The 17,569-nt window shown below is 44.4% G+C and overlaps 1 protein-coding gene across 3 annotated transcripts; it reads left to right on the top strand.

Moving 5' to 3' along the window:
• Positions 1 to 25: 25 nt before the first annotated feature.
• On the top strand, positions 26 to 17,304 carry tmtc4 (transmembrane O-mannosyltransferase targeting cadherins 4). Of its 3 annotated transcripts, none has more exons than XM_061227247.1 (18): positions 26 to 146; positions 903 to 1,091; positions 1,665 to 1,780; positions 1,979 to 2,195; positions 4,434 to 4,521; positions 5,067 to 5,167; positions 5,396 to 5,488; positions 5,667 to 5,766; positions 6,722 to 6,818; positions 7,797 to 7,971; positions 8,358 to 8,489; positions 9,539 to 9,618; positions 10,475 to 10,582; positions 11,115 to 11,256; positions 12,351 to 12,465; positions 14,197 to 14,309; positions 15,101 to 15,170; positions 17,066 to 17,304. In XM_061227247.1, the coding sequence occupies exons 2-18, from the start codon at positions 930 to 932 to the stop codon at positions 17,215 to 17,217; spliced, it is 2,061 nt and encodes a 686-aa protein (XP_061083231.1). In that variant the 5' UTR covers positions 26 to 146; positions 903 to 929; the 3' UTR covers positions 17,218 to 17,304. The 3 variants fall into 3 exon arrangements, with proteins under 3 accessions (XP_061083231.1, XP_061083229.1, XP_061083230.1); XM_061227245.1 differs by having other exon boundaries at positions 5,667 to 5,828; positions 6,616 to 6,818; XM_061227246.1 differs by lacking the exon at positions 26 to 146 and adding an exon at positions 163 to 534 and having other exon boundaries at positions 5,667 to 5,828; positions 6,616 to 6,818.
• Positions 17,305 to 17,569: the final 265 nt, after the last annotated feature.

Below are 17,569 nucleotides of genomic sequence, written 5' to 3'. Positions count from 1 at the left end.
TGAAAAGTTCACACTGCCGGCTACTGCGGAACCAGCGGGACTGTGCTATGTGTTGTGCCACGTGACATTAGTGTCCGCCCTCCGCGCCCGTATCGCCGTTTCCACGTCTTAAAGAGGGGGTAGGACCAGCGTGCGTACATACAGCCGTGAGTTACAAGCACACACCGTTCTTTGAATGCCATGTGGCTTTCTGTTGATTATAGCTTGTTGTTGTATGTATTGTATTTGACGTGACGCCATGGTAACACAAGTAGTCTCGCTAAGCTTGCTGCTTGCGTTGGGTTCAGTGGGAACGCGTACATGTTTGACTTTGAGCGCGCAGGCCTTTGTGTCTTGTGCATTTCCATTGGTTGCATTCGATTCTGTGCGTGCATCATATTAAAATATGTATTATGTTTAATCAGGGGAGTGAGGTTTACAAGCACATCAAACCGCGCTGTCAGCATTTCGTGTGACGAGATGTCCAGGCAGGGAAATGAACAACTAGCTAGCTTCCTTGCTAGCTAATTGCGTTTCGGTGTTTTAAATGTCGGGGTACGCTGGTAGTTCTTTGTTTGCTAGCTAGCTGTGTATAAATGGTGATTTTAAATGTATTATTTCTCATTTACGCGACACAACTACGCATAAACAACGATCATTTCTGGTGCTGTGCAAGGCAGCTTGTGACAACGGTGTTAGCACAGCATTTAATAACCATGGTAACATTTGGGTATAGTAAGTTACCTTGTCTAACCGGTTGGTGCAGAAGTAGCAAAACACAACCACAGCCACGAGGTGGAAAAAAAAGACAAAATAGAATCTCCGGTCAGGACTGTAACTAAGCAAATGGATCATGAGAAATGATCTTGCACGCAGCCCTGGTTATAAAATAATACAATTTTGGGTTTATGTGTGTTTACCAGGAAACCGATGGCTGGGTTACGGGCACAATGGTACTGTCAGAGCTTAACTGGGACCACCACATCCCCTTTCCGAAGCTCCCCCAATACCAGTCCAGGGCTGCCGTTTGTCTAGCGGCTCTCCTCTGTTTCATGAATAGCTATGACGGAGAGTTCGTGTTTGATGATTCCGAAGCCATTATCAACAACAAGGTAACAACTTAACCTGAATAGATCATTAACATTTATTTGTTTCAAATACGCCATAAACAGTTCCCATGACCACGGGTATTGCACAACGACGTGACTAAAAAGCACTCATTTGGCAACCACATACTGTATTGTTCGGTCTAATCTGTGTATTACTGCCATTTGAAATACTGGCCCTTATCAACAGTCAATAATGACATGGAAACCTGAGTCACATATTATTCCCGGAAAGTAGTTGTTTGAAATGTATCCTAAACGCTCAGGACCGGGGTTTCCTAGCAGTGGGCACCACACGTTTATTGTGACTTTTCAACACAAATACGGCAAATCAGTTGCAGACAATGACCTCACTCTAACTAAACATTGAGTTAAGGATCAAAGCATGTTTCACATTTATATTGTTGCATGCAATTAGTGGCTGAATTTAAGAGAACATTAAAAAAAAAATGAAATCTTTAGCTCCAACTTTGAGGCATTTAGCATCTCGGTTAAGCAGAATCTGTTGTTATAATTTCTGGCACGATTCCTCTGTACTGTTGCCTAAAATTCTCTGCATCTGCTTATTTTTCATTTAAGGATTTGAAACCAGAAACACCACTGAATAACATCTGGAGAAATGACTTCTGGGGAAGTAACTTAAGCAGCAACACCAGCCACAAATCCTACCGGCCTCTCACGGTGCTGACCTTCAGGTAAAGTCAAATAAATAAACATCAAATGTATCAATCTTGGATCAACATCAAGAATGTTATCTCAAAATGAAACTAGCTGCAGATAGAAGTCATGTCATTCCCGCCTGGGCCTTTAGTAATAGTAGCTCTGTGTGGATAGTGTTGTTCATACAGTCGACACCCGCATGACTGTGTAGCGCTGCTGCATCACTGTTTCAGACTCAACTACTTCCTGGCTGGTGGTCTCCATCCGGTGGGCTTCCATGTGATCAATATCGCCCTGCACAGCGCGATCTCTGTGCTAATGATCGATGTGTTCGCCGTATTGATCGGGGGTTTGGCCTACGATGGGAACGGGAGGAGGCTCAACCAGGCGCCGAAGGCGTCTTCTCTAGCCGCTCTCCTCTTTGCCGTGCACCCGGTTCACACGGAAAGTGTGAGTACAGTACATGCACGATCTTACATGAACACACTGTTACATAAACATAATACAGTTTACACGGAAAGTGTGAGTACAGTACATGCACGATCTTACATGAACACACTGTTACATAAACAGAATACAGTTTACACGGAAAGTGTGAGTACAGTACATGCACGATCTTACATGAACACACTGTTACATAAACATAATACAGTTTACACGGAAAGTGTGAGTACAGTACATGCACGATCTTACATGAACACACTGTTACATAAACATAATACAGTTTACACGGAGAGTGTGAGTACAGTACATGCACGATCTTACATGAACACACTGTTACATAAACATAATACAGTTTACACGGAAAGTGTGAGTACAGTACATGCACGATCTTACATGAACACACTGTTACATAAACAGAATACAGTTTACACGGAAAGTGTGAGTACAGTACATGCACGATCTTACATGAACACACTGTTACATAAACATAATACAGTTTACACGGAAAGTGTGAGTACAGTACATGCACGATCTTACATGAACACACTGTTTCATAAACATAATACAGTTTACACGGAAAGTGTGAGTACAGTACATGCACGATCTTACATGAACACACTGTTACATAAACATAATACAGTTTACACGGAAAGTGTGAGTACAGTACATGCACGATCTTACATGAACACACTGTTTCATAAACATAATACAGTTTACACGGAAAGTGTGAGTACAGTACTTGCGTGATCTTAGATGAACACACTGTTACATAAACATAATACAGTTTACACAGAAAGTGTGGGTACGGTGTGTACACAATCTTACATAAGCAAAGGAGAAAGGCCGGATTGATTGATGGTGACAGTAATGCAAATAACCACACATTACAAGAGTGATTTGCAGAAGATCATCTCTGAACACACAAAGCGTCAAACCTCTTAAAGAAATAGGCTCCACCCGCAGAAGCCTAAAAAATACCTAACAAAATGCACACAGTGTATGTTCTTCAAAGTGCTTTACAATTCACGCACACAGCGAAAGGCTGCCACGCAAGGTACCAACGACCGCATTTCCATGCTGTAGTGCCTTTATCCAAAGTGCTTTACAGTTGATGCCTCTCATTCACCCATTCACGTGCACTTATACACCAATGGAGGGAGGCTGCCATGCAAGGCACCAACCGGTTCGTCGAACCGGCAACTCTCCGACTGCCAAGAGCTCTTACCTCCTGAGCTAATGCCGTAACAATTCCTCAGAATAAAAGGCACTGCCAAAATACACATTCCCTCTCCTGGTGATGGGATTAAACATGCATTAAAAATGTTGGCGAGAGAGTTGGGCAGCTCACAGCTTGTGTGCGTCACAGCATAGTGTGTTACGTATCCCAGCGAGATTATTAGGGGCTGAAGACGTCTGGTTTTCAGCCTGTTAGCGATGCCTCCGCTCGCTATTGAACCGTCAGGAGTGCGGGGATGTGGCTCTCGCGCCTGCCTTAATCAGTCAACTGAGAGGACGGCCCTGGACCTGGGACCTGTGGGGTGCCACAAAGACCACTAGCTTATGAGTGTATATCAAAGGACACCCTGCCTTAGAGAGCTGGAGAGCTGCTGTCAGTACAGCCCCCTGTCAGCTCTGCTGATTGGGTACCGTAGGTAATGCCACGGGAGGACACACGGACACGATAAATACAGCGATTGCAGTCGGACGTCGACGCTGCGGTATTTGTCAGATTGGGCGACTGCTCTTGATGGTTACGTTGGTTGAATTGGGGTTTGCCGCCGTTTGCATGGTTTGTGTTGTGGGTGTAATTCCCATCTCAGACTTTGGATGGGGACAAAAGCCAGGGGTTGGGAGTTCTACCTAACAGTACTGCCTAGTATAATTTAATAATATACCTAATACAGTGAGGTTGTCTGGCAGTCGGAGGGTTGCTGGTTTCGATCCCCTGCCCTAGGTTTGATGAAAGTGTTCCTGAGCTCTGTACTAAGACCTAACCCCGAATTTCTCCCGACGAGCTGATTGGTGCCTTGCATGGCAGACCTTCACCACCGGTGCATGAGTGTGTGTGAATGAGAGGCATTGCTTGTAAAATGCAGTTCATTTACTATTCACCATGTTTACAGGGACATATTTTACAGGGATCAGTAAGTGTCTTGTCTTAATGCAGAGGGCAGCCATTTTGGGGCGGCGGCATCATGTAATGTAACAGTGTTCTGTAATGGAGTCTGTCTGCTACCCCCCCAGGTGGCGGGAGTTGTAGGCCGGGCAGACCTTCTGTGTGCCCTCTTCTTCCAGCTCTCCTTTCTCACGTACTGCAGAGCCTTCCAGCGCGGTAAGTAGGCAAATTAAGGATTAACGACCATCACCTTTACATATTTCTCACGACAGCCTGTCAAGAGAGAGCACGGAGAGATGTGTCAGTGCTTGTCACGAAGTAGATTTAAGTTCAGTTCAGTTGCATTTTATTTGTTTGGAGCTTAGATCACGCCGAGGGCGACATTAAAACTCTGGCGGGCAAGAAGAAGAGAAAGAAACTTTGAGCAGAATGTGAGTCAGTGGTGCCGGTTATTTACTTAAAGCACTAATAAATCTGTCAATCATCTTTTATTTGTATAGCGTCTTTAACAGAGGCACTTTGTCACCAAGCAGCTTTACAGAGACCCGGCCCCCAAGTTTAAGTTTAAGTTTAAATAATAACACATTTTACAGTATTTCAGTGCAAGTTCTACATTTTTAAACATGTCTGTAGATAGTAATCCCTGGCAGTAGCAACGAATTACAAATATACGGGACTGCCATTTATCCTTTAAAGTTGTGCCAACATTGTTGGAGTTGGTTTTTGTTTGATTTGTTCTCCTGTTTGTTGTGTTTCTAAAGGGAATGCTAAGGAGGACAGATTCTCGATGGCGTGGATCGTAATTAGTCTTGTATTGTGTGCAGTGGCTATGCTCTGCAAAGAACAAGGGATCACAGTTTTGGTACGTCTTTAAAATATTATAAAATATATTTTGTGAAAACTATCTTCAGTTAGGTTATGCGTCTATTCTGCAACACGTGCCGACATTCTTGTCATTTTTGCACAGTGTTAATGGTGTCTTGCAGTAAGAATGTGGCAGATGGCCTTTTTCTGATTACATATCTCTGTCAACATTTATTTTACGCCTCAACAGATGTGCAATATTCAAAATATGTAATTGTTGTTTCAGGGAGTGAATGCTGCCTTTGACATCCTCATGATCTGCAATGTGAACGTGTTCGAGCTGAGCCAGCGGCTTCTGGGCCGACAGAAGATGATGGATGTAAGTTTATCCCCTTCATATTCTGAAATGTAAAAGTGGTCGAAAATGACCTAATCCGGTGTCATCATCACCATGTCCCTGTGGACTTGAGAAAAGCGCTTAAAGGAGTTTAAGACTTTTCCTCCCTAGCTTACTTGATTCCACACTTCTTTGTCAACGTGTGGTTTTCCTGTCTTAGGTCACTGAAGTGTTCAGAAGGGGACTCTTGATAAGAATGGCTCTCCTGACATTCGGAGGTTCCTTCCTTGTGTACGCACGCTGGAGGATCATGGGAACAGGTCCGCCTGCCTTCACTGAGGTTGATAACCCAGCATCCTTTGCAGAAAACGTATTTCTGCGAGTGAGTAGAGCGTTTAACTCCTTGAACAGTTCAATGTTCTAGAACTCTATAACAAACTGTTCTAGAACATTGTTTTTCAATTACCAGTGCTGGTTGTTACGACAGCATTAGAATGTTTCTGTTAAGAACATTGTAATCTGTTATTGCAAACTTTATTAAAGGGTTAAATATCCCTTTTAACAGTGTATTGCACAACTGTGCTGAACAGATGTGCTTTACACTACAGTGCTATACACAGGGATTTAACAGGCAGCCTCGTGCAAAGTCAGTTTCACAACATGTGCATTTGTAGCAGATAATCCCCTTATATAACATGCAATTCAGGTTGAACACCTTGCTCAAGAGTACCACACCTGTGTAATCCCTGAACCTGCAACCTTTAGGTTATGAGATCAGTTCCTTAAACATGTTTCTGCGTCGTCACTCAGTTATATTCTACCAAAAAATATTGAACATTTGTGAAGCGAATTTAGTCTAAATACCCAGAATAACATCAAACCCTGGCCCTTCCAGTTATGACATTAAACAGTATCTGAATATTGGAGTTGTACACCGCTGTGTGGTTGTTTATGACACAGCAGGAGCAATCCTGCATTGATTTCTGAAACACCATCACTTTTAACTTGAGCCAAGACCTAGCCCTCATTTAATTAGTTTACTTTGTCGACGCCAAACCATCACTTTCACTCACAGAAGGCTTTGAAATATGCTGTGATATTGAGTGTAATGTTTTGGTTTTTTCCGTAAAATTTCATATTCAATACCTCCTGTTTCTTTTGCCTGACAGACTGTGAACTATAATTACTACTACTCCTTGAATGCATGGCTGCTCCTGTGTCCCTGGTGGCTGTGTTTTGATTGGTCAATGGGCTGTGTACCTCTTATTAAATCAGTCTGTGATTGGAGGATGGTCCCACTGCTGCTGTTGTGGAGTGGCCTCATTGGCTTGGCGAGTCAGGCTTTGCTCTCGCAGGATGGTCACAGGAGGAGGTAAAGTCCTGTGGTTTGTGTGCCTTTCTTTACACTGTGGCTCTGAAACTTGGTCCTGGGATTGTGTGTAAAAAAATAAAAAATAAAAAAATAAAAATTCGGAATTATTTCTTAAACATATTAACACAATGCAGGTTTGACTCTTTATCAGTTTCTTTGTTTTTGACTTCTTCATTATTTACCAAATGGTTACTTGTAGTGGCCATGCGTCCACACTTTCACCAGGATGCTAGTCTTTTAATTTGATCAGTCTTTCTGTGTCTTTGTGTAATCAGTTGCACAATAACACAATATGGATGTGGGATTTTTATTCTTCGTGGCATGCGTATTTCTGTTTTAAGAGGCAAAATAATCCCTCAGAACTGTCCAGGGTAATTAAGATTGCTGAAAATCGACGCACTCAGGGATCGATCCCCCAGGACTGAGTTTGAGAAGCACTGCTTTATACGGACACCTGACGCGTTATTTCAGATTCTGAGGTTTAGTCAAACGCCACTGCAGCTTGTCCTGAGCGTTAAATTAGCACTACAGGCAAACGCTGCTTCTTGGAGTTCTCATTCCTAACCCTGGCTTCAGCAGCTTTGGGGTCTGCAATCTTAGGGAAATGTTTGCTGAGTACCTATGAAATAAACAGCTGTCAAAGTTAATTTTAAAAATGTATTTTTTTTTTTTAAACTACAATTATGGCAGGTGACAATAAAGGGCTGGTTTCACGGACACCGATTAAGATTAGTCCTTGACTAAATGTAGTTTTTTTTTTTTAACGGAGAGTCTAGAAATAGAATTTACTGTTGGACTAGGGCCATGGCATGATCTGTGTCCGTGAAACTGGCCCTGCATGGTTTTACTCCTGTTTCCTGTTGCACCAGGCAATATCAGTCGAGCACAGAAAAGTATTTGAATGCAGACCCATGGCGTGTTTGCCCCAAGCCTGCCTCCCCGCCCAGCCCCCCTGACTCCTCCTGTGCCTCCATGCAGGACACTCGCCCTGGGCCTGGTGCTCCTGGTGGTGCCCTTCCTGCCGGCCTGTAACCTTTTCTTCCGCGTGGGCTTCGTAATCGCAGAGCGCGTGCTGTACCTGTCCTGTGCCGGCTACTGTCTGATCCTCACATACGCCCTGGGCCGCTCCTGCTGCCTCTGGAGGCCGCACAAGGTACTGCAGCCATGCTCTGTCAGAATGACCGACTCTGTCGCGCTCTCTCTCTCTCTCTCTCTCTCTCTCTCTCTCTGTCCCCCTCTCTCTCTATCTCTATCTCTCTCTGCCCATCTCTCTCTCTCTGTCCCTCTCTTGCTGCCCAGCCTCTGTGTGAGACTGACTGACTGTCCATCTTTATCTCCTTCTGCTCTCTCTTCCCCCCTTTCTCTGTCCCACTCTCTCTCCCTCCCTCCTTCTCTCTCTTCCTCTCTCTCTCCTTCTGCTCACTTTCTCTCTCTCTGTCCCCCCCCCCTCTCTCCCCCTTCTCGCTATTTGACCCTGTGGTGACCCTGTGGTGACCCTGTGACACTGTGGTGACCCTGTGACCCTGTGTCTCCCTGCAGACGCTCCTGCACGCCGCCCTGCTGGGGCTGCTGTGTGTGAACGCGTCTCGCTGTGCCCTCCGCAGCCACCAGTGGCGCTCGGAGCAGAGCCTGTTCACCAGCGCCCTGTCTGTGTGCCCGCTCAACGCCAAGGTAACACGAAAAATGATCATCTTATTCATCTGATATCCACAGTGACTGGAGCAATGCAGGGTTAAGGGCCTTGCTCAAGGGCCCAACGGCTGTGCAGATCTTATTGTGGGTACACCGGAGATCAAACCACCGACCTTGCAGGTCCCAGTCATGTACCTTAGCCACTAGACTACAGGCTGCCCCAGTCATGTACCTTAGCCACTAGGCTATAGACTGCCCCAGTCATGTACCTTAGCCACTAGGCTATAGACTGTCCCAGTCATGTACCTTAGCCACTAGGCTACGGGCTCCCCCAGTCATGTACCTTAGCCACTACGCTACAGGCTGCCCCAGTTATGTACCTTAGCCACTAGGCTACAGGCTGCCCCAGTCATGTACCTTAGCCACTAGGCTATAGGCTGCCCCAGTCATGTACCTTAGCCACTAGGCGACAGGCTGCCCCAGTCATGTACCTTAGCCGCTATGCTACAGGCTGCCCCAGTCATGTACCTTAGCCACTAGGCTACAGGCTGCCCCAGTCATGTACTTTAGCCACTAGGCTACAGGCTGCCCCAGTCATGTACCTTAGCCACTAGGCTACAGGCTACCCCAGTCATGTACCTTAGCCACTAGGCTACAGGCTGCCCCAGTCATGTACCTTAGCCACTAGGCTATAGGCTGCCCCAGTCATGTACCTTAGTGACTAGGCTACAGAATGCCCCAGTCATGTACCTTAGTGACTAGGCTACAGGCTGCCCCAGTCATGTACCTTAGTGACTAGGCTACAGAATGCCCCATGATAAACCATTAATGTCCTGAGTGGAAGTTTAGGAATCCCCTTGGTACACTTGTCAAGATAGATGAGCTGATAGATTAACGCTCTTTATTTACGAAAAGTTTCTTCTCTGTGGGTTTTTAATATGCTGTTTTTAGTCTTTTGTCAAATATCGGTTAATATACTGTGGGCAATTGACACTGTCTCATTGCTGTTGAAAGTACCACACCATTTGGACTTTCTTACAAACGTAATTTAATATTCAGAATAAAAAGTGAAAGTTGTTCTTTTTCAGGTTCATTACAATGTTGGCAAGAACCTGGCGGACCGAGGCAATCAGAGCGCTGCCATCCAGTACTACAGAGAAGCTGTGCGGTGCGTTAATATGCTGTTAATGCGGCTTAAAACCAGGGCTCCCAAACATTGGTCCCTGGCAACACGGCTGCCAGTCCCCAGGATGAAAGAGTTTTGTAACCACTGGAACACTGGAAAGCTTTCCCAGATTTACCACCATTGACATACTCCTTCCTAATGGACGTGAATGCTTTTCAGAGACAGGCAACGCGTTGATTTTCCTCTTGGAAAACAATCAACAAAATGCTGTAGGTCCAGCACCAGCCTTCGTCCTGGGCTGGCTGACCCTGCTCCTCAGTGGGGTTAGCTCCTCAGCGGGGTTAGCTCCGAGTTTAATGGTGAGCTCCAGTATTATTCCCAAGCACTGTTTGTGGGAGTGACATGCATTTCACAAGGTAAATGGTAAATGGTTGGCATTTACATAGCGCCTTTATCCAAAGCGCTGTACAATTGATGCTTCTCATTCACCCACTCACACACACACTCACACGCCGACGGCGGTTGGCTGCCATGCAAGGCGCCGACCGGCTCGTCAGGAGCATTTGGGGGTTAGGTGTCTTGCTCAAGGACACTTCGACACAGCCCGGGCGGGGGATCGAACCGGCAACCCTCCGACTGCCAGACGACTGCTCTTACTGCCTGAGCCATGTCGCCCAAGGCTATCGGCACTAAACTAAGCAGCCCTGTTTTATCTTTAATGCCACTAAAATGTTGCACGTGCTGTTTATGCCTTGTGCTTTGTTATGTCCTGTGTATGCCTTGTGCTGTGTTATGTCCTGTGTATGCCTTGTGCTGTGTTATGTCCTGTGTATGCCTTGTGCCGTGTTATGTCCTGTGTATGCCATGTTGACACTGGGGCCACTGGACTGTTTTACAGGTTAAATCCGAAATACGTTCACGCCATGAACAACCTGGGGAACATTCTGAAGGAGAGGAACGAGTTAGTGGAAGCTGAAGAACTGCTTTCCAAAGCGGTCCACATCCAGTAGGTTCACTTTCCGTTCCAACGCTGCTAGGATTGGGTGTGGTCTGGCATCACCGATGCCAAATGTCACTCCTAGGCAAGTCTGGATCATTTTAATATTTGTTTTGGATTTGAATACTTGTCTATGTTTCACTGAGCTTGTCTGGTGTATTGGAACCTATGAAATACTCTCAAAGTATTTGAAAAGTACTATCAGAAAAGTATTTGAGGCCAAAGCAATTATGTAATTGATCCAGGTCTTATTGTCTTCTCCACTTTCTAATGTACCTGTGACAGTTAGGAAAGTTGCATCTGGGTTGCCAACACAAATTTCAAGCAAAGTTTTCAACAAGTATTACAAAGCCGTCAAATTTAGTTTTCAGGGAATTTCTGGGAACCAAGGAAAGAAAAGTGGTTTCTGCTGGATAAGTATGTTGTGTTTCTGATTCTGGAGATAGTCATTTTTGTTTATAGTTTTGCGATTTTGGCTCAGGTGATGATGATGATGATGATGATGATGATGATGATGATGGTCGTGTGGTCTCTCCCGGAGGCCTGACTTTGCGGCGGCGTGGATGAACCTCGGCATTGTGCAGAACAGCCTGCAGAAGTTTGCCGATGCGGAGCAAAGCTACTGGAACGCCATCAAGTTCCGGAGGAAGTATCCCGACTGCTACTACAACCTCGGACGGCTCGTGAGTACCCAATCCAAGCGTAGTAATGCAGCGGCTTTCTGACCCAGGGACCCCCTCTCAGAATTAAAGGCATTCAGGGAACCCCCCTCCCACACTTAAAGGCATTCAGGGGACCCCCTCCCAGACTTAAAGGCATTGAGGGGACCCCCTCCCAGATTTAAAGGCATTCAGGGGACCCCCCCCCACACACTTAAAGGCATTCAGGGAACCCCCTCCCAGACTTAAAGGCATTCAGGGGACCCCCTCCCAGACTTAAAGGCATTGAGGGGACCCCCTCCCAGATTTAAAGGCATTGAGGGGACCCCCCTCCCAGACTTAAAGGCATTGAGGGGACCCCCTCCCAGATTTAAAGGCATTGAGGGGACCCCCCTCCCACACTTAAAGGCATTCAGGGGACCCCCTCCCACACTTAAAGGCATTCAGGGGACCCCCTCCCTCACTTAAAGGCATTCAGGGGACCCCCATCTCACACTCAGTCACAGTGGAGGTACATCTTCAAGGATCAAATTTCCTTGAAAGTACAGTAATGTTTTATTTTGGTACAAAATGATTACGTTTTCCAAGCAGAAAAGCAGAAATGAATTATTTATTGCTGCCTAGGGGTACAATTTTATGCATCTATTGGGTGCCGCCGCCCCAGTGGCAAGCGTTTGTACCTTTTTTGGCAATTGCCTACCTTTATTTCTGAGAGTGTATATTAAAAAGGGTTGTATTAAATATTAAGTTGTGTGTTTGTAAGTATCTTCCCAAATGCATGTATAGTCATTGCATGTCAAGGCTGGCGGGGGAACTCCCAGGTCCCAGTGTGAAACCATTACATTACATTAATGGCCTTTTGGCAGACGCTCTTATCCAGAGCAACTTACAGTTGATTAGACTAAGCAGGAGACACTCCTCCCCTGGAGCAATGCAGGGTTGAGTGTCTTGCAAGCTCAAGGGCCCAACAGCTGTGTGGAGCTTATTGTGGCTGCACCAGAGATCGAACCACCAACCTTCCGGGTCTCAGTCATGCACCACTAGGCTACCGGCTGCCAATGATGTCTGCGGTACATTATGGGGAGAAGCAGCGCTGGTTGTGGTGTGCTCCTCTCCAGTATGCAGACCTGAACCGGCACCTGGATGCGCTGAACGCGTGGAGGAACGCCACCATGCTGAAGCCGGAGCACAGCCTGGCCTGGAACAACATGGTCATCCTGCTGGACAACACAGGTACTTCTCCAGCTCCACGAGGAGGCCCGGTCTGGGCCTGCAGCTCCGCGAGGAGGCCCGGTCTGAGCCTCTGTGAGGAGGGCCAGTCTCCCCCTCTCCCCCCCCCCCCCCCCCATTTCATTTGTTCATCTTTTTATTTGATGATGCATTTTAGGGTTTCATTCAGGGCTGTACATATGCCTCTAGATCAGGCTTCAATTGGAGAAAATATGAATTGGCCTGCTACAAAAATTTTAACGGATGTTCTCAGTAAAGAAAGAAAATAGATACAGGCCTGAGAAATGGACATAGGGGAATATGACCGCGGATATGAAAACAGGATATGACCTCGGTGTCCGTCATGGACCTGATCAGCCAATCACTCTCAAGGGAGTCGCGAGTGAAGGAGAGGATTCAGGAAATCTGGCAACCCAGGTCTTCAAAGTCTTCAAAGGGAGAAAGTTTCACAGAGCCAGCCATGCCTGCCTGAAGTTTTATGTAGGGTGGGGTGAAGTTGGCAGTGCATTGCTGTTTGCATGAAGGTCAAACAAGCTGGAGCAGGTGCATTTTTTTTTATTGGATTGTTATTGCGTGTTGTTGTGAGAGTGTTGGACAAAATACAGGCTCTGTAAGACCAGTATATATTTATTGGTGTGCCTATTGATTGGGCAATTCTGTAAAACGGGTACAGTCAGAATTCAGCCTGTTTGCCTGAATGCAGAAGTCCTTCGTGTATAGAGCCTAGTCCCAGACTATGTCAACAAGACATTTGAAAAAAACCTCTTATAAAGCTGAGGGTGTGTATTCGTAATGGCATTTACACAAATAACATGATTAGATTGGAAAAGGAAGAATCGGCAATGCTTGAAATTTATGTATTAAAGATTTGCACGTTGCTCGAAGGGCAGTCTTGCTTACCGTGTGGAGAATGCCTTGATTTGAAAGAGCCAACTTTTTTTTTGGCTCCCACACAGACTAGGATTCCCTGCAGTAATTTAGCACGGTCTGAAAATCTATGACCTTGTCCTGCTTCTAGAACTTTGTTTTCTACCAAGACATTTCCCCCTCGACTGCGTAGACTTTGTTCCAGTCTTTTATCGTCAAGTACCCACAGAAAGAAGAAAAATTCCCAGCCTTTTTCCCCAGAGCTAAATGTGGTGTAAATAAATTGCTGAGTGCTGACCAAGTGGTGGAGCATGACCAAAGGCCCAGTCATGCCCCTGGCTTCAGTTGTAGAGACAACGGTCTCCCCTGTGAATTAGACAGGGGGTGGCGAATGACATCAAATATATCTGACTCCGGTCAAACTGAGTTCTGACATAAAGATCAATAAATCAGTAGCCCATGTGTTGAACTCTAATGAGGAAACTAAGCCACACATCGGTGTGCGGATGGGAGCAGACCACACAAAGCTGGGTATGAAATAGGAACTCCCAAAATGAACTCCAGGAACTTAACCTCAAGTGTATTCAAAAAAAGAAAAACGGGTATTTTTCAGCACATTTTCCTGTCGATAATCAGTAGTGTAAACTCTATGCTTCAATATGATCTGTTCAAAATGTTCTCTGTGCACCAATTGAAATATATCTGTTTGAGAATTCTAGTTTCATTTGATACATTTTGGAGCCCCACGATATTCCTCACATCAGGAATTTGAAAGGCTCTTGAAGAAGCATATCTCGAATGTTCCCATGCCACTGTAATTGAAGAACTCTGTGTACCACCTGACTGCCTTTCTCATGTGTCACCAAGGCAACCTTCCGCAGGCTGAGGCGATTGGCCGAGAGGCCCTGGGGCTCCTCCCCGATGACCACACCATCATGTTCTCCCTCGCCAACGTCCTGGGAAAACTGCAGAAGTACACGGTGAGACAGACCACTTCATCACCCCCCCGGTCCACTTTTACATTAATGGCACAATGGCTTATCCAGGGCGACGTACAGTTGATTAGACTAAGCTGTGAAGTAATGCAGGGTTAAGGGCCTTGCTCAAGGGCCCAATGGCTGTGCTGATCTTATTGTGGCTACACCAGGGATCGAATCGCCGACCTTGCGGGTCCCAGTCATGTACCTCAACCACTACGCTACAGGCCGCCGCAGTCACTACAGGGTCATGTACCTTAACCACTACGCTACAGGGTCATGTACCTTAACCACTACACTACAGGGTCATGTACCTTAACCACTACACTACAGGGTCATGTACCTTAACCACTACGCTACAGGGTCATGTACCTTAACCACTACACTACAGGGTCATGTACCTTAACCACTACGCTACAGGGTCATGTACCTTAACCACTACACTACAGGGTCATGTACCTTAACCACTACACTACGGGCTGCCCTACTTTAATCAGCAGTTGTGTTGATTCAGCGTTTCTTTGGCACTTGTCTTGATTCAAATGTTGATTGCATGGACATCCTGTGAAATGAACTGTTGTTCCATGATGCATGTCATTCTTGATTTATTATTCATCTCTTAGGCTACAGCAGTAGAAGTCTAAAATATAAGTCTAATATAAATACCTAATAAAGTGCTCGCTGAGTGTATGTGTCTCTTGTGCAACTTGTTATTGCGTTTGCATGCAAGACATTGCTGTTTCAGCCTTTCAGTTTATCCCACAACATCATTACCATGTTTTTCCCGCACGCAGGAGTCTGAAGGGTTCTTCCTTAATGCACTGAAGATAAACCCGAATTCTGCCAGTTGCCATGGAAATCTAGGTAAGACCTGTTTTTCACGATGCGGCAAAAGACATTCTGAGGGGCTTGAGGGGGGAGACACTCGCTGTACACTCAAGTTTTGTTAATGAACTGATGCTTGTATCCACAGCGACTTACAGTTGATTAGGCTTTGCAGGTGAAAATCCCCACGAGAGCAATGTGGGGTGCCTTGCTCAAGGGCCCAACAGCTGTGTGGATATTATTGTGGCTTGAACCATCAAACCTCTGGGTTCTAGTCATGTGCCTTAACTACTAGGCTGTAGGCAGCCCCTGAATTTTACATGCGTCTCATTCACAATCTTGGAACACATGCATAAACTGTAGACTGCTGAAATCAAATGCCTACAGGAATTGTGTAGTGTGAGTGAACGAGGGTACGATTTCAGACAGCCCAGTTATCGTTCACCTGTCGGGTAATGAGCTCTTTCACCATGTCTCTAAATCACTTTAGATTGTTTTAGATTTTTGAGTGTCCTTCCTCAAAATTAATCTGGTTAATGAAAACTGTTGTTAGAACTGGGTGCACTACCTAACTCTAGCTGTTTAGTTTATTCACTGAATATTGGGAGACAAAACATTGTTGTGAAATGTACAACATTTCTGATGAAAAATGTTGCATTGGAAACAGTTTTAGGAGAAAATCAGAAAAATACATAAGACTAGTGTTTTGTCCAAAAAGTTTAAAAAAAAGAAATTGACATATGCGTGATGCATATGAATAAATAAATCTAATACAACATGTTTTAAAGATATTTATAAGGAAAAAACAGTTTAGCAGACAATCAGAAAAATACAGTAGTACTAAAGTCTTTGATTGAAAAATGGGAAAAATGTCTATTTTTATGGTTGAAATTTGTGGGGGATGAGGTACATATGGTGAATATGAATTATGAAAAATACATAAGACAATAGTCTTTTGCTCAGAAAGACTATAATTAATTGTATTTTTATTGTTGAAATGGTGAAAAATACAGTCTTATGTCCAAAAACTGAGAAAAAAAAAAAAAAAATTTGAATATGTTTTTATTGGTGCAATGGATGACGAATATGATGAGTATCATAAATATGAATAAATAAATTGAAACATGTATTTAGATATATTTATGATGGAAAAACCTTTTTATTGGAAATCTGAAAAAAACATGAGACTATTGTCCTATGTCCAAACACTGAGAAAATGGTCAAAAAAGACAAAACACTATCTGTTTTTATTATTGAAATACACAAGGGATGGGATGCATATAGTGTACTGAAAGAAATAAAGGAAATTCAACACATTTGAGGACATTTATGAGCAAAAAACAGTTTTGGCAGAAAATCAGAAGACTATAGTCTTTTTTTCAAAAAAGTTAAAAAATGACAAGACTAGTTTTATGTCTGATGAGGGAGGAAAATCCAAAATCTTAATGACATAATTTTTATTTCACATTCATGTGAAATAACGTTTGTGTTACAACCTTTCCAGCGAAATTATTAGAAATACGGTGGAGAAATTCATGATGAGAAAGCTCTACATTTTATGTCTATGATGCATCGATGACTTTATTACTTGAAAATGAAGAAAAAAACATTGGCATAATTTTCCCTGACCATCATCATTCATGTAATCTGATATTCAAAATGTGGAAAAAATACTACAATTCTAAATACAGTGCAGTCCGTAAACAGTGGGACAGTTTCTTTTTTCTTTTTCAAAGGCTGGCATGGTTATACCAAATATTTTCCAGTTTGATTTGTTGACCGATGATATTCTGTCGCTTGTCTCTTTCTACCCATTTGTGTGGAACTTATAGCATACATCTCGGCAAGATTGGCGAATGATGAATTGAAGTGGTTGTATTCGTAGTAAAACGTACTCAAACTAACTCTTAACTCCAAACGTCCTGCTGTTTCAGCTGTTCTCTACCACCGATGGGGTAAACTGAACATGGCGAAGAAACACTACGAGATGTCTTTGAAACTAGACCCTAACGCACCGGGGACGAAGGAGAACTACAGCATGCTTCGACGCAAACTCGAACAGCAGCAGAGGAAGACGACTGTCTGAATGTTCAATAACTGCATCGCGCAGATCTGTGCTCTTCATCTTTGTATTGTACTTTACATTATTGAAGAAAAATAAAGGTAAAAATGAGCCCTTTGTGAAATTCGTTTTGCTGAAATAGACTGCGCTTAACGTTTTTGTCATTTGGAATGTTCATGAACGTAAAATGATTTGAAAATTTGTCAACATAACTTTCACTGTCTAGCATTGGTTATGGGGGTAGTTTTCGGAATCGCTATATGTCCTCCGGCAAGGGCAGTAAAACATTTCGCGCAATCTTTTTGTCACATGCGACTTCCCATATGCCCGAAGGGAGGAAGTATAAACCACTCGTTTTTAGGGAACCGGACAGAAT

The sequence above is a fragment of the Conger conger genome, chromosome 17, assembly GCF_963514075.1.
Source record: "Conger conger chromosome 17, fConCon1.1, whole genome shotgun sequence".
NCBI classification, from domain to species: domain Eukaryota; kingdom Metazoa; phylum Chordata; class Actinopteri; order Anguilliformes; family Congridae; genus Conger; species Conger conger.
Note: the sequence above shows the minus strand (reverse complement) of the source record. Positions and strands in the feature narration are given on the sequence as shown.

Excerpts from the sequence above, each read along its gene's own strand:
- tmtc4 (XM_061227245.1), top strand. The coding sequence starts at position 930 with ATGGTACTGTCAGAGCTTAACTGGGACCACCACATCCCCTTTCCGAAG. Across the intron at positions 6,819-7,796 it reads CAGGATGGTCACAGGAGGAG|GACACTCGCCCTGGGCCTGG; the intron begins GTAAAGTCCTGT and ends GCCTCCATGCAG. Across the intron at positions 10,583-11,114 it reads TCCAAAGCGGTCCACATCCA|GCCTGACTTTGCGGCGGCGT; the intron begins GTAGGTTCACTT and ends TCTCTCCCGGAG.